Below are 13853 nucleotides of genomic sequence, written 5' to 3'. Positions count from 1 at the left end.
ACTCACACATGTCCCCCATCAGCTTTGTAGAGAACCCGTTGAATTTCTTGTTTGAGCTACAACAGGTTACAGGATTCATTTTTGCAAACTCGTGACTTAGTATACTCCCATAGAAATAGTCACATTTGATGCTGGCTCAAAAAACTTCAAACATGCCTTCCTCTGAAATATCCTACTTAAACTGTAATCATACAAAGACTTGTATTCTGTATGATTAGAGAACCGTAGTAGCCCCTCCAAAACCCCAATCCCCAAACCTCAACAGCTTATTAGCGATAAAGCAGGCAAGCTACATCTTATTTGAACCAGATCATACAAAGATTCAAACTATATGATTGGTGGACCAAAGAAGATCTGTGATTCGGCTTTTCAAATAAGGTGTTCTATTTTAGTCCTTTAGGGATTTCAGTATTCACAAATCTTTATTTCTACTATGAGAATTCATAGTAGAAAAATGGACTAAAGTGAAATCCTACGAAACCCAAAAACAAAAGTTACTTACATCTTTCTCTTCTGCATTGTAAAGAGGCGCAGTAGGATGCAAAACTGCCTTTTGAGCATAATAGAATAGCTCGGAAACGTTCTTCAACGTTCTTGCAGAACACTGAAAATGAATAGCTTTACATTTTAACTGTTGCAATTGACTAGTTACTCATGATGTAGGACATACACAGAAGGGGAAGCGTTTTGAAAACACTTTTGGCCGATATGTAGATCACGTAGGAAAAATAATCTTGGATTTCGTGTTTTCTAGAGTCTTATTTTGAGGAATCAGAAATAGTTGAGAAACCAAAAAGGAAATGAACCTTCATTTTTGGTGGTGTTAATTCATAGGAAAATTATAATTTGAAATTTCACTTTATCGTCAAATGACGAATTATAATCGTTATTTTTAGTTTATGTAAAACGAGCCAATTCAATTGAAAGGAGAGGCGGTTATTTCATTGACAGGTATTGTTTTGGAATTAACTTATCCAAATTGTGAAAACGATAAATTGATTTTGTCATAAAAATTTTAATTAGTAACACTTAACCAAACAATCGACCAAGTAATTGAAAGAAGGAAAAGAAAATTAAACAAACCTACTATTTTAAATTTTCGATACTTATTTGATATTGTTCTTCATAAAATTAAAGCTTTCATTTATTGTTTATATTTTTATTCTCCATATTTTCTTCAAAATATGGACTTCAAAAATTTCATCAAGAATAGCACAAAAAATCTTTATCGAAAGGAAAAATTCAAGTAAATGCTTGTTATTTGGAATGAATTTTCAGAAACTATTATTGGAAGAAAAAACAATCCCCATTCAAACACCAACTGAATGGGGTCTGTTTTAATGGAAAGCACTTTCTTTCATTTGCCGTCGCTCTGTCCAGTTAGGTTAATACATGATCGAACAGGGATTCTTCAAGGCGAATTCTTGTATACCCGTTATACCAAAAGATATAACGGGTAAATTAAGGGGAATCCTTCATTCTTCCTGCACCCGAAAATTTTCAGAAGTACATTTTTTTCGATATTTCCATTTACCACAAACTTTCCTGTTAATTGCTATTTAAACTCCACATTAATACTTATTTTATATCTCATCTGAGTCCAAGACACATTTAGTTTTATAAATCACTTTCCTTGTATTATCCAGTTGGGTTAAAATTAGACATCGTAGGAAATCACTCCCTAAAGCCAACTTTCTGCAGAGCAAATAGAGCTTATCCGTCAGTACTGTCAACTAAAAAATTACAGATCTTGTAACTTTTCCAGAACGGCAAAAGTTCGTATTTACCAACACTGTTTTTTTTTCTACAAATTAGACTTTTTAAGTCAACACTAGCAGGAAGGGGGTTTTCTGTGTGACCTGGTCCTTTTTTCCAACATGTATTCAGAGATATTTTGATTTGTTTTTCGCTTCTCCATCAGAGTGTTTCCTTCCTTGTCCACAACAACCTTGTCCACTACATTGCGGACAGACTGAAGAGTCTGCTTTGCTCCGCGTTCAAAATAGCTCTGTATTCCAAACCTGGACCACGCAGACCCTTCTTAAAGGTCTTCTGAGCATTAAATCCCGTATGTTTCATTCTAACGAAATCAATTTTCTGCAACTGAGCATTGCTAATTTAGAACCATTTGCTAATTTTGCAAACTCAAGGTGACCAATTTACCTATTATGGTAAAATTACAAAGCAAGAGCTTAAGTTAAGGAGTTTGCGCATGCAGAATGGTTTAATAAATAGATTAATTTAGCTGAGAAAACGAGAAAACATACAACAACGGAGATAAAGATGGCAAATCAAAACAGTGAAAAAATAGAGAAAAATACAAATATTTTGGTTGAGACCTCCGCTCAATCGTCCACATTGCAAGCATAAATCCTCAGGACAATATAACAACACAAACCTTCAAAACAAAGTTTCCTTCATTGTTCCACCTTTTCACGTTTTTCGTGCTCAGCCAATGTGGCCTCATAAATTACTTATTAATTTAGTTTACCAATATTAAACAAGGTTTCATCTTAACTTGCGTAGTGCAAGTTGTAAGAAGCAATGTCACATCACCACTACAGTAACAAAGTGCAAGAAGAATTTATGTCGCTCAGAAACTAAAAAAAAAGTATACGAAACTATAGAATAATTAAAACTATAGGAAAATTAAAAATTTAAACTATGTAAATTAAAAACAAAAACTACAAGAAAACAAAAATAATAATAGGACCACTTCTACATCCTGCGCCTGTATTGACAAGATGTTACTTTAGTTTTACAAAGCCAAAATAAGGTATCAAATTGATTATGGGCTGCTTTTATACAGCACTGGTAAAATAACCCAATTCGAATCATATTTGGTCCCAGAATATCCACAAATACCAAGTTTCAGCACAAAGAGAGTGGTTTATCAACTAAAATCGAAAAAAAAAAATGTCCTCCTAATTAAAAGTTGTTCAAAAACTGAAGCTAATACATCACGCATTCTGCACAACTGGTTTAGGAATGCATCCGTATTTGAAGGATTAGTTTATGAATGTGACACTGGGTCTATTGCTCTCACTTTACTCCAGACCCCCCCCCCCCCCATCCCCATGGAACTAGATACCCTCCTAAACACCCATTTCTTGAGTTGGAGAAAAGTACTTAATTCCCTCCAGGACGTGCATAAAAAGTTTGCTAAATTCGACAAGATTATAAATAAGGTGAACTTCCCTATTTTTGTTAACGGTTCAATAATAGGTAATAAGGTCACATCTGAAGCATATCTTCCCTGCCTTGATATTATAATTGTTGAGAAACTATTTGATAATTTATGCATTATGTCAGCTGAAATAAATGCTATAAATATAGCCCTGGAATATGTTGTGCATAATTTTCCGTCTGGTTCTAGTTTAGAAAATATAATTCTAATTTATTGAGACTGAATGTCAAGCATCGAGTTCCTAGATTCGGCCGCACAATATAAGTTAGACACAGACACTTTACTAAATGGGGAAAGGATGAAAAAATGTATATACATCAAAAATAATAGGTCGAGATTTACGTAAGCTACGTAAAGCTCCGTCTTAATTTGCGTTGTGATTAGTCCATCCTTTTATTTATCTTAGCATTGAAGGAACGTGTGGTTACAGGTATGAAATGGCACCCATGTTCTCCCTGATCTGATCTGATATGTTCACATCCAAGGTATCACAAACTTTTTCATTGTCTAATACTTGCAGATTCACTTGCTTCTAAGGGTATAAAGACGTACCTCTACTATATTCCTAGCCAACCGGGTATTATCGGTAAATATCATGCAGATGAAATAGCTAAGCCTTTGCTTAATATAGTCCAGCAAAGTAAGAGTCCCATCCACCTAAGAGATATCTCTCAATGCAAATTATCAGAGGCTCGTGTAACAACTAATAAACCGAAGTTTTCCCCGTTGCCTACAAAATTTCAATTTAAAATGTACAATAGACTCTGTGCAAACTCAATGCAGACTTTCTCTTACCACCAAATGCAACTGGCCTCATCCCCTCATGTCCATATGGCAGATTTGTCAACATAAAAAGTTGAAACTATTGACCATTGCCTATTTGAAAATACTGACACCAAATTTAGTGTTCTTTACAAAATAATTTTTTAAAGTGCCTCAAACACCACCACCTAACACCCTCAGTTAAAAGCCTGGTTGGCCACACCCCCAAAGAGTATTGAAGTCAAAATACGCACAGGGATAGTCCAGTGCCTTAAATGCAAGGAGCTACTTCAGAAAATACTGCAGTAAGTTGTCACAGAACCACGCTCCACTTTAAGATAAAGATAAGGAAGAGGGCTAAATAATCTTGACTGAAAAGCCCATAAGTTTAAACAGAAGAAAAAACAAAGCAGGTAAGAAAATAAAGAAAGAGTATCCTAATACAACTTACCACACTGGATTTAAAAATTCATTCACAATTCTTTCAAGCAGCCACAGTTTTTACGTTAAGACTTGTCTTAAATCTTATGGGATCTTTTTGTGAAATTTCTGTCCTTTGGATTTAACACAAGAAAAAAAAAATGTAATGGAAGCTTTCGACATCACCTTTTTCTATAAAATACACTAACTTTAATTTTGCAGAATGCTCTTATAAAGTTTTTTTCCAAGATACCACTAACTCAAATAAAAAAAAAAGAAAAAAAAGTCTGTAAGAAATGGTTCCTTGCACATGATGGAAAAATTAGAGTTTAAACAATGGTAAAATAAAAATTTAAAACAAATAGATATTAACCCGTACTGGAGCAAAACAACCCAATAAACCCTTAACAGAAAAAAAAATGGCTATTGTAAATATTTTATAGAATTTATTTCCAGTTTAGCTTTCATGATTCCAGTTTCTTTAAAAAAGAGGAAACATCTTCATATTTTAACGGAGATACTGCAAATGAAAGGCACCATCATCACATAACATTTGATGAGATAGTAAAAGGGTGTATCGAAACTGTTTTTTTATTATTATAATGCAATGCGTTTGCACTACATATATAAAAAAAACAAACAAAAGGTGCTTAATTTGAAAACAAATGACCCTCACAGTGAGGTCTAATCAATGGTCAAAGAAAACTCAACGAGGTTTTTACCAAACTTTTTACGACTTCCGGTTTCAGAGACTAGCCTCTGAAAAAAAAAAAAAAAAATGATTAGTAGTCAGTGAAGAATCCCAAATAATATGATTGATTTCAGAAAAAGAAACACATTTTAGAATAAATTAAAAACTATCAAAACGCAAGCCTGATTAGTTCTTTAACTCAAAATATATTTTTTTTTTACCTCTATACAAGTTTCAACTTCTTGGTATTCACTCATAATCGGCATCACGGCATCAAAAGTAGAGTAGTCAACTATGTCGCATTTATTACCAACTAAAATAACAGGCTTCACATTCAGACTATTTTGTTTTTCAACGTCGTGAAGGAATGGCAACCATTTAGAGGTCACTGCTTCCAAAGTTGTTTCATCATCTACGCTATAAACAATGCAGACTACGTCAGCGCGTTTAACCTCTTGTATGAGCTCATCCTGACTCTGCTCAGCAGCTTAAAAAAAGTAAAGAAATTAGGAACAAAAATTAAAAGAGATACTAACATAGAGCGTCCTGTAGCGATTGTACGGTAGCAACTAAACATCATTAGTTTCTTTTCAGGATGGAAGTATACTACTACACAGTTCATTGAACCCGAAACTACGTTTTTAAAATCAAGCATCACAAATGCTTGATTGGAGTAGCTAATAATGATATGGTGTTTCACATCAACTGATACAGATAATGTTTTTAATTGCATTTCAATCTTCAGATGATCCAGAGAAACCTAAAAAGCCAGCTTACGACCTGTTAGCAAAACGTCATTTTTTGTCTCCCCTCTCTTTGCTTTCCTGGTCTTTGGCCATATCAAGTACAGCCTGAGTGGTCTCCCTCATAGATGTAGGCAGCTTGACCCTTCAGTCCTCATATATAACATGAAATCACCTGTCTCTATCTGCTACAGTCGGCAGCTACGATATATGGCCCTTACAAGCTTGTTATTGTGTCACATATCTATTTTTTTTGTTTGTTTTTTAGCTTAAATTTTGCCAAAATTTAGCAGCCTTTAGCTTTCCTGATGTCTCCAAAATCCCCATAAATTTCCTATTTCTAGCTCGATTAGTTAATTTTTCAGTATACATACAAAAAACACGGATAAACACTTTATCTTACATACATATTGGCAGAAGGCCTCTGGTTCTTTAGCTAGCAAAAAATATAGCTTGGCTAGGTTTTTGTCAACTGTCTTGGCTTGCTCTGGCCTACTCCCTTCATAAATAATGAGCTCGGGCATTCAGCCTTTGCAATCCTGGTTCGCCATAAGATTTATATTACGTTTGTTATGTATAATAATAATACAAAATATAAATTTAACCCTTTAAGAGAATAACCATAGCTGTTGACCTTAAATCCTCCTCTAGTCCTGGCAAATCTTACTCTTAATGACAATATTTTGAACGAAATTGCCAGGAAGTTGATTTTTGGGTAATTTGGGGAAGATCATAGTCAGCACAATAGGGCTGCCTAAGTAAAGAACGATATTGACACAATGTATTATTATTTTTTTTTTGTTTCCATATCCGGGCACTTCGTATCGAAGGAGTTGCGGTAGAAACTTCGAAAAGGGATCATTCGATTGGAAATTAGAGTGGCTAATGCCCTTTTTAATAGTCGAAAGTGAATGGAGGGCAACTAGCCCCCCCCCCCATGCCCATCATTCCCCCAAACACATCCATTAGAAATTTTGAGATAGCCATTTTGTTCAGCGTAGTTGATTTCCACATAGAAAACACGTTTTTGAGGAGGACACTCCCCCACAACACTCGGGGCAAGGGTTTTAAGTTATACCCTGAGGGCATATAAGAACGATGTTGGCACAATGTGTTTTTTTTTCCTTTAGAGCAGAGCAATTCGCATCGAAGAAGTTGTCACAGAAACTTCGAAAAGTGTCATTCAATTGGAAATTGGAGTGGCTTGTACCCTTTTTAATAGTCGAAAGTGATTGGAAGGCAACTTACACCCCTTCCACACCCACCATGTCCCGAAACACAACCACTCAACATTTTGAGATAGCCAATTTTTTCAGCGTAGTTGATTTCTTGATAGAAATTATGTTTTTGAGGAGGACACTCCCCCACAGCCTTCACTTCAGGGCAAGGCTTGTAAGTTATGCCCTGGGGGCATATAAGGGTTTTTTATAGAGGGCGTTGTCATAGAAACTTCAAAAAAAGGCTCATTCGATTGGAAATTTTAAAAGCTAATGCCATTTTTAATAGTCGAAAGCGACTGGAGGGCAACAAGCCCCCCCCCCCACGGCCATCATTCCCCCAAACCCATCCAATCACAAGTTTGAGATAGCCATTTTGTTCAGCGTAGTTGATTTCCAGATGGAAAATATGTTTTTGAGGAGGACACTCCCCTACGACCCTAGGACAAGGGTTTTAAGTTACGCCCTGAGGGCATATAAGAACAATGTTGGCACAAGGTATTATTTATTTTTTTCCTTTAGAGCAGGGCAATTCGTATCGAAGAGGTGGTCGTAGAAACTTCGAAAAGGGCCCATTCAATTGGAAATTGGAGTGGCTTGTGCCCTTTTTAATAGTCGAAAGTGATTGGAAGGCGACTAACACCCCTTCCACGCCCGCCATTTCCCGAAACACATCCAATCAAAACTTTGAGATAGCCATTTTGTTCAGCGTAGTTGATTTCCAGATAGAAATTATGTTTTCGAGGAGGACACTCCCCCACAGCCTGCAGGGGAAGGGTTGTAATTTATGCCCTTGGGGCATATAAGGTTTTTATAGAAGGCATTGTCGTAGAAACTTCAAAAAAGGCTCATTCGATTGGAAATTAAAAGGGCTAGTACCCTTTTTAATAGTCAAAAGTGATTGGAGAGCAACTAACTCCCCTATCAAGCCCAATTTTTCCCCAAACACATTCAATCAAAATTTTGAGATAGCCCTTTTATTCAACATAGTTTTAAGTTTTGTAAATTAGGTCTTTGAAAATGACAACCCCCTCACAGCCCTCAGGGCAAGGGTTGTAAGTTATGCCCTGGGGGCATATAAGGTTTTCATATAACGCGTTTTTTTAGATAGCCATTTTGTTCAGCGTAGTTGATTTCCAGATAGAAAATATGTTTTTGAGGAGGTCAATCCCACAAAACCCTCAGGGCAAGGGTTTTAAGTTATGCCCTGGGGGTATATAAGAACGATGTTCGCACAATATATTATTTTTTTTCCCTTTAGACCCGGGCACTTCGTATCGAAGAAGTTGTCGTAGAAACTTCGAAAGGGGGTAATTCAATTGGAAATCGGAGTGGCTTGTGCCCTTTTTAATAGTCAAAAGTGATTGGAGGGCAACTAACCCCCCTCTCACGCCCATCTTATCCCCAAACACATCAAATAAAAATTTTAATATAGCCATTTTGGTAACCGTATTTGATAGATCTAGTAATTTTTTCTTGGAGATTTACAACCCCCCCCCCTCCTCACATCCTTCCAGACAATGATTTGAAATTAAACCTGTAGAGCATATAATGAACTCATATAAAGCGTTGTCGCAGAAGCTCCAAAAAGGGCTCATTTGATTGGAAATTGAAATGGCTTATGATGTATGTAATAGTTAAAAATGATCGGTAGGCAACTGACACCCCTTCCACGCACACATTTCCTCAAACAGATCCAATCAAAAATTTTCTGATAGCCTTTTTGTTCCACACAGTTTAAAGTTCGGAAAATTATACCTTTGTGCAGGGCACGCCAATTAAAAGGTCTAGTGCCCTTTTTAATAGTCGAAAGTGATTTGAGGGCAACTAACCCCAAACACATCCAATCAAAAATTTTAGATAGCAATTTTGTTCAGCGTAGTTGATTTCCAGATAGAAATGATGTTTTTGAGTGATTAAGAAAAGTGATTGGCATTTATAGTGATTAAGAAAGTGATAGAAAAGTGATTGGAGGGCAACTAGCCCTCCTCTCACGCCCACCTTTTCCCCAAATACACCCAATACAAATTTGAAGATAGCCATTTTGTTCAACGTAGTTGAAAGTTCTGGAAATTAGGTCTTTGAGGATGACAAAGCTCCACAGCCCTCAGGGCCAGGGTTGTAAGTTATGCCCTTGGGGCATATAAGGTTTCTATAGAACGCGTTGTCGTAGAAACTTCAAAAATGTTCGATTGGAAATTGAAATGGCTAGTGCCCTTTTTAATAGTCGAAAGTGATTGAACTGCTGCTTAAACCCCTTCCACACCCACCATTTCCCCAAACTGATCAAATCAAAATTTTGAGATAGCCTTTTTGTTCCGTACAGTTTAAAGTTCAGGAAATTATACCTTTGTGCAGGGCACTCCAATTCAAAGGTCTAGTGCCCTTTTTAATAGTCGAAAGTGATTTGAGGGCAACTAACCCCCCTCTAACGCCCACCTTTTCCCCAAACACATCCAATCAAAAATTTTCGATAGCAAGTTCGTTCAGCGTAGTTGATTTCCAGATAGAAGTTATGTTTTTGAGGAGGACACTCCCCTACAGCCCTCAGGGCAACTGTTGTAAGTTATGCCTTAGGGGCATATTAGGTTTATATAGAACGTGTTGCCGTGGAAACTTCAGAAAAGGATCATTTTATTATAAATTGAGAGGGCTTTCGCCCCTTGTATTAGCCGAAAGTGATTGGATGGCAACTAACACCCCTTCCACGCCCACCATTTCCCCAAACTCATCCAATCAAAAATTTTCAGATAGCCTTTTTGTTCCGCGCAGTTTAAAGTTCAGGAAATTATACCTTTGTGCAGGGCACTCCAATTCAAAGGTCTAGTGCCCTTTTTAATAGTCGAAAGTGATTTGAGGGCAACTAACCCCACTCTCACGCCCACCTTTTCCCCAAACATATCCAATCAAAATTTTGGATAGCAATTTTGTTCGGCGTAGGTGATTTCCAGATAGAAATTAAGTTTTTGAGGAGGACACTACCCCACAGCCCTCAGAGCAAGGGTTGTAAGTTGTGCCCTGGGGGCATATAAGGTTGTTTTTTTTATAGAAAGCGTTGTCGTTGAAACTTCAAAAAATCTCGTTTGATTGGAAATTCAAAGGGCTAGTGCCCTTTTTAATATTCGAAAGTGATTGGAGGGCAACTAACCCCCCTCTCACGCCCACCTTTTCCCCAAACACATTCAATAAAAATTTTAAGATAGTCATTTTGTTCAACGTAGTTGAAAGTTCTGAAAATTAGGTCTTTGAGGATGACAACCCCCCCCCACAGCCCTCAGGGCAAGGGTAGAAGTTATGCCCTTGGGGCATATAATGTTTCTATAGAACGCGTTGTCGTAGAAACTTCAAAAATGTTCGATTGGAAATTGAAATGGCTAGTGCCCTTTTTAATAGTCGAAAGTGATCGGAAGGCAACTAACACCCCTTCCACGCCCACCATTTCCCCAAACTCATCCAATCAAAATTTCCAGATAGCCTTTTTGTTCCGCGCAGTTTAAAGTTCAGGAAATTATACCTTTGTGCAGGGCACTCCAATTCAAAGGTCTAGTGCCCTTTTTAATAGTCGAAAGTGATTTGAGGGAAACGAACCCCCCTCTCACGCCCACCTTTTCCCCAAACACATCCAATCAACATTTGTAGATAGCCATTTTGTTCAGCGTAGTTGATTTCTAGATAGAAATTATGTTTTTGAGGAGGACATTCCCCCACAGCCCTCAGGGCAAGGGTTGTAAGTTATGCCCTGGGTGCATATAAGGTTTTTTATAGAAAGCGTTGTCATAGAAACTTCAAAAAGGGCTCATTCAATCGGAAATTGAAATGGCCAATGCCCTTTTTAACAGTCAAAAGTAATTGGAAGGCAACTAACACCCCTTCCACGCCCTTTGAGCAGGGCACTCCAATTCAAAGGTCTAGTGCCCTTTTTAATAGTCGAAAGTGATTTGAGGACAACTAACCCCCTCTCACGCCTACCTTTTCCCCAAACACAAAGAATCAAACATTCTGGATAGCAATTTTATTCGGCGTAGTTGATTTCCAGATAGAAATTATGTTTCTGAGGAGGACACTCCCCCAAAGCCCTCAGGGCAAGGGTTGTAAGTTATGCCCTGGGGTCATATAAGGTTTTTTATAGAAAGCGTTGTCGTAGAAACTTCAATAAGGACTCATTCGATTGGAAATTCAAAGGGCTAGTGCCATTTTTAATAGTCAAAAGGGATTGGAGGGCAACTAACCCTCCTCTCACGCCCACCATTTCCCCAAACACATCCAATTAAAATTTGAAGATAGCCATTTTGTTCAACGCAGTTGAAAGTTCTGGAAATTATGTCTTTGAGGATGACAACACCCCCACAGCCCTCAGGGCAAGGGTTGTAAGTTATGCCCTTGGGGAATATAATGTTTTTATAGAATGCGTTGTCGTAGAAACTTCAAACACCCCTTCCACGCCCACCATTTCCCCAAAAACATCCAATCAAAATTTGAGATACCCATTTTGTTCCACGCAGTTCAAAGTTCAGGAAACTATACCTTTGATTAGAACACTCCCCCCGCAGTCTTAAGGGCAAGGGTTATTCCCGGGGGGGGGGATATATAAGTTTTTAATGAAATCTTTGCCCTAGAAAATTGAAAAAGGGCTCATTTGATTTGAAAGTGCTAGCCCTTTCAATAGTCGAAAGTGATTGAAGGGTAAAAACCCCCCTCTCACGCCCACCATTTTCCCAAACACATCCAACAAAAATTTTGAGATATCTATTTTGTTCAACGTAGTCGAAAGTTCTGAAAATTATGTTTTTAGGATGCTAAACCCCTCAGAGCCATCGGTGCCTGGGTTGTAGATATGCCCTGGGGGCATATAAGGTTTATATAGAAAGTTGTTGTAGAAATTTCAAAAGGGGATCATTTGATTGGAAATTGAAATTGCACTTTTTAATAGTTGAAAGTAAGTGGAGAGTAATTAACCCCTCTCTCACGCCCACCATTTCCCCAAACACATTCAATCAAAGTTTAGAAATGGCCATTTTGTTCAACGTAGTTGAAAGTTCTGAAAATTATGTATTTAAGGAGTACAAACCCGCCAGAAACCCCCAGGGCAAAGGATGTAACTTATATGCAATGGACCTATAAGATGTATATATTTAGAGTTTTCGTAAAAACTTCAAAAGGGGCTCATTCAGTTCAGAATTGAGAGGGCTATTGCCCTTTTTAATAGTTGAAAGTGATTGGAGCGTAACTAACCCCTCTCTCACGCCCACGGTTCCCCAAAACACACCCAATCAAAATTTTCAGATAGCCATTTTGTTCAACGTCGCATAAAGTTCTGAAAATTAGGTCTTTGAGGATGACAACCCCCCCCCAGCCCTCAGGGCGTGGGTTGTAAGTTATGCCCTGGGGGCATACAAGGTTATTATTCAAAGCATTGTCGTAGAAACTTCAAAAGGGCTCATTTGATTAGAAATTGAAAGGGATAGTGCCTTTTTTCATAGTTTAAAGTGATTGGAGAGACTAACGTCCCTCTCACGCCCACCATTTTCCCAGCAGCATCCAATCAAAATTTTGAGATAGCCATTTTGTTTAAAGTAGTTTAAAGTTCTGGAAATTCGGTCTTAGAGGATGACAACCACCCTCACAGCCCTTAGGGGAAGGGTTGTAATTTATGCCCTGGGGGTATATAAGGTGATTATAGAAAGTGTTGTCGTAGAAACTCAAAAAAGGCTCATTCGATTGGAAATCGAAAGGCCTAGGGCCCTTTTTAATAGTCGAAAGCGATTGGAAGGCTTGACATTTTTATAGTAAAGATCGATGTGGGTATAATGTATTATTTTTTGTTGTTGTTTTTGTTTAGACCAGGGCACTTTGTATCGAAGGAGTTGCCATAGGAACTTCGAAAGGGCTCATTCGATTGGAAATAGAAAGGGCTGAGTCGAAAGTGATTTGAGGGAGACTAATCACCCTCCCACGCCCACCCTCTCATTTGCCTTTATGTTTAAAAACTAAATGTTGCCATAAGATTAAATCAAAATGCACTGTTTAATGCTAATTCCCAATAAGGCATCTCAGCAGTATCCCAAGAACGACTGAGGGTATTATATTCAAACTTTCGGGGCTACTTGTGCTCTTAAAATTTAACCCAATCAAAATAGCGTAAGTGAATCCAAGCTATCAAAGAAAGTAAACAGATTTTTTTGTGAATGGTATCAAGTTTTCCATTTCAGGTCAACTAGAGGAGATATGAAACTAAACTAACGCTACTATTTGTGTCTAGATTTTTAAAAGGGTGTATGTTGTTAAAAATTACTGAAAATTTTTCTCCAGCATACAAATAGCAGGCCAAACTATAAATTCTTCAAAAAACGAAAAGATTTAAAGTATTATTTTCTTTTTCCTCGAAAGACTTTGTCAATATAAAACGAACATAAATTAATTAAAAAAACTTTTTCCACAAAATATGTTTTTCAAAGAAAAGTAAAGAATTCCATTAAACAAAAAATGATTGTGCATTGTTAGTTTAATATACATATACTGATATTTAGTAATCAAAATGCTAATATAATTTGATTTATTAAAGTTATAAAAGTAAAAACAAATGGAACTCAGAGAGGAAAGAAAATAACAAGAGGGGGATTCTGTAGACACCGCTACCCAGTACAGGGTCAGTTTTATCCTTTCCTGAGTTGAAAAAATGTTCAACTTTTTGTCCAGTTTTGAAAGAAACAGAGAGATTAAGTTTTTTTAAAAATTTTCCAAGTTTATCGCCATGTTTCGGGATGTATGGTAAAGTGATAAAAGTTTTTTTCTCAATTGCCAGGGCAACTGAATCAAGGGGGACGGGCTCCCTA

The 13853-nt window shown here is 37.2% G+C and overlaps 1 protein-coding gene across 1 annotated transcript in view; it reads right to left on the bottom strand.

The window, feature by feature from the left end:
• Nucleotides 1–13853, bottom strand: part of Miro (mitochondrial Rho GTPase) — a 71925-nt gene that overhangs the window by 39094 nt on the left and 18978 nt on the right. The window contains exons 3-4 of the mRNA XM_089103675.1: nt 5282–5547; nt 503–604 (exon numbers count right to left, since the gene is read on the bottom strand). Of these exons, the coding sequence (XP_088959801.1) occupies nt 503–604; nt 5282–5547 (368 nt within the window). The remainder of the gene's footprint in view (nt 1–502; nt 605–5281; nt 5548–13853) is intronic.

This window comes from Artemia sp. Qi Xiang Cuo, chromosome 17 (assembly GCF_049724085.1).
Source record: "Artemia sp. Qi Xiang Cuo chromosome 17, ASM4972408v1, whole genome shotgun sequence".
NCBI lineage: Eukaryota > Metazoa > Arthropoda > Branchiopoda > Anostraca > Artemiidae > Artemia > Artemia sp. Qi Xiang Cuo.
This window is presented reverse-complemented; position numbering and strand designations above follow the sequence as displayed.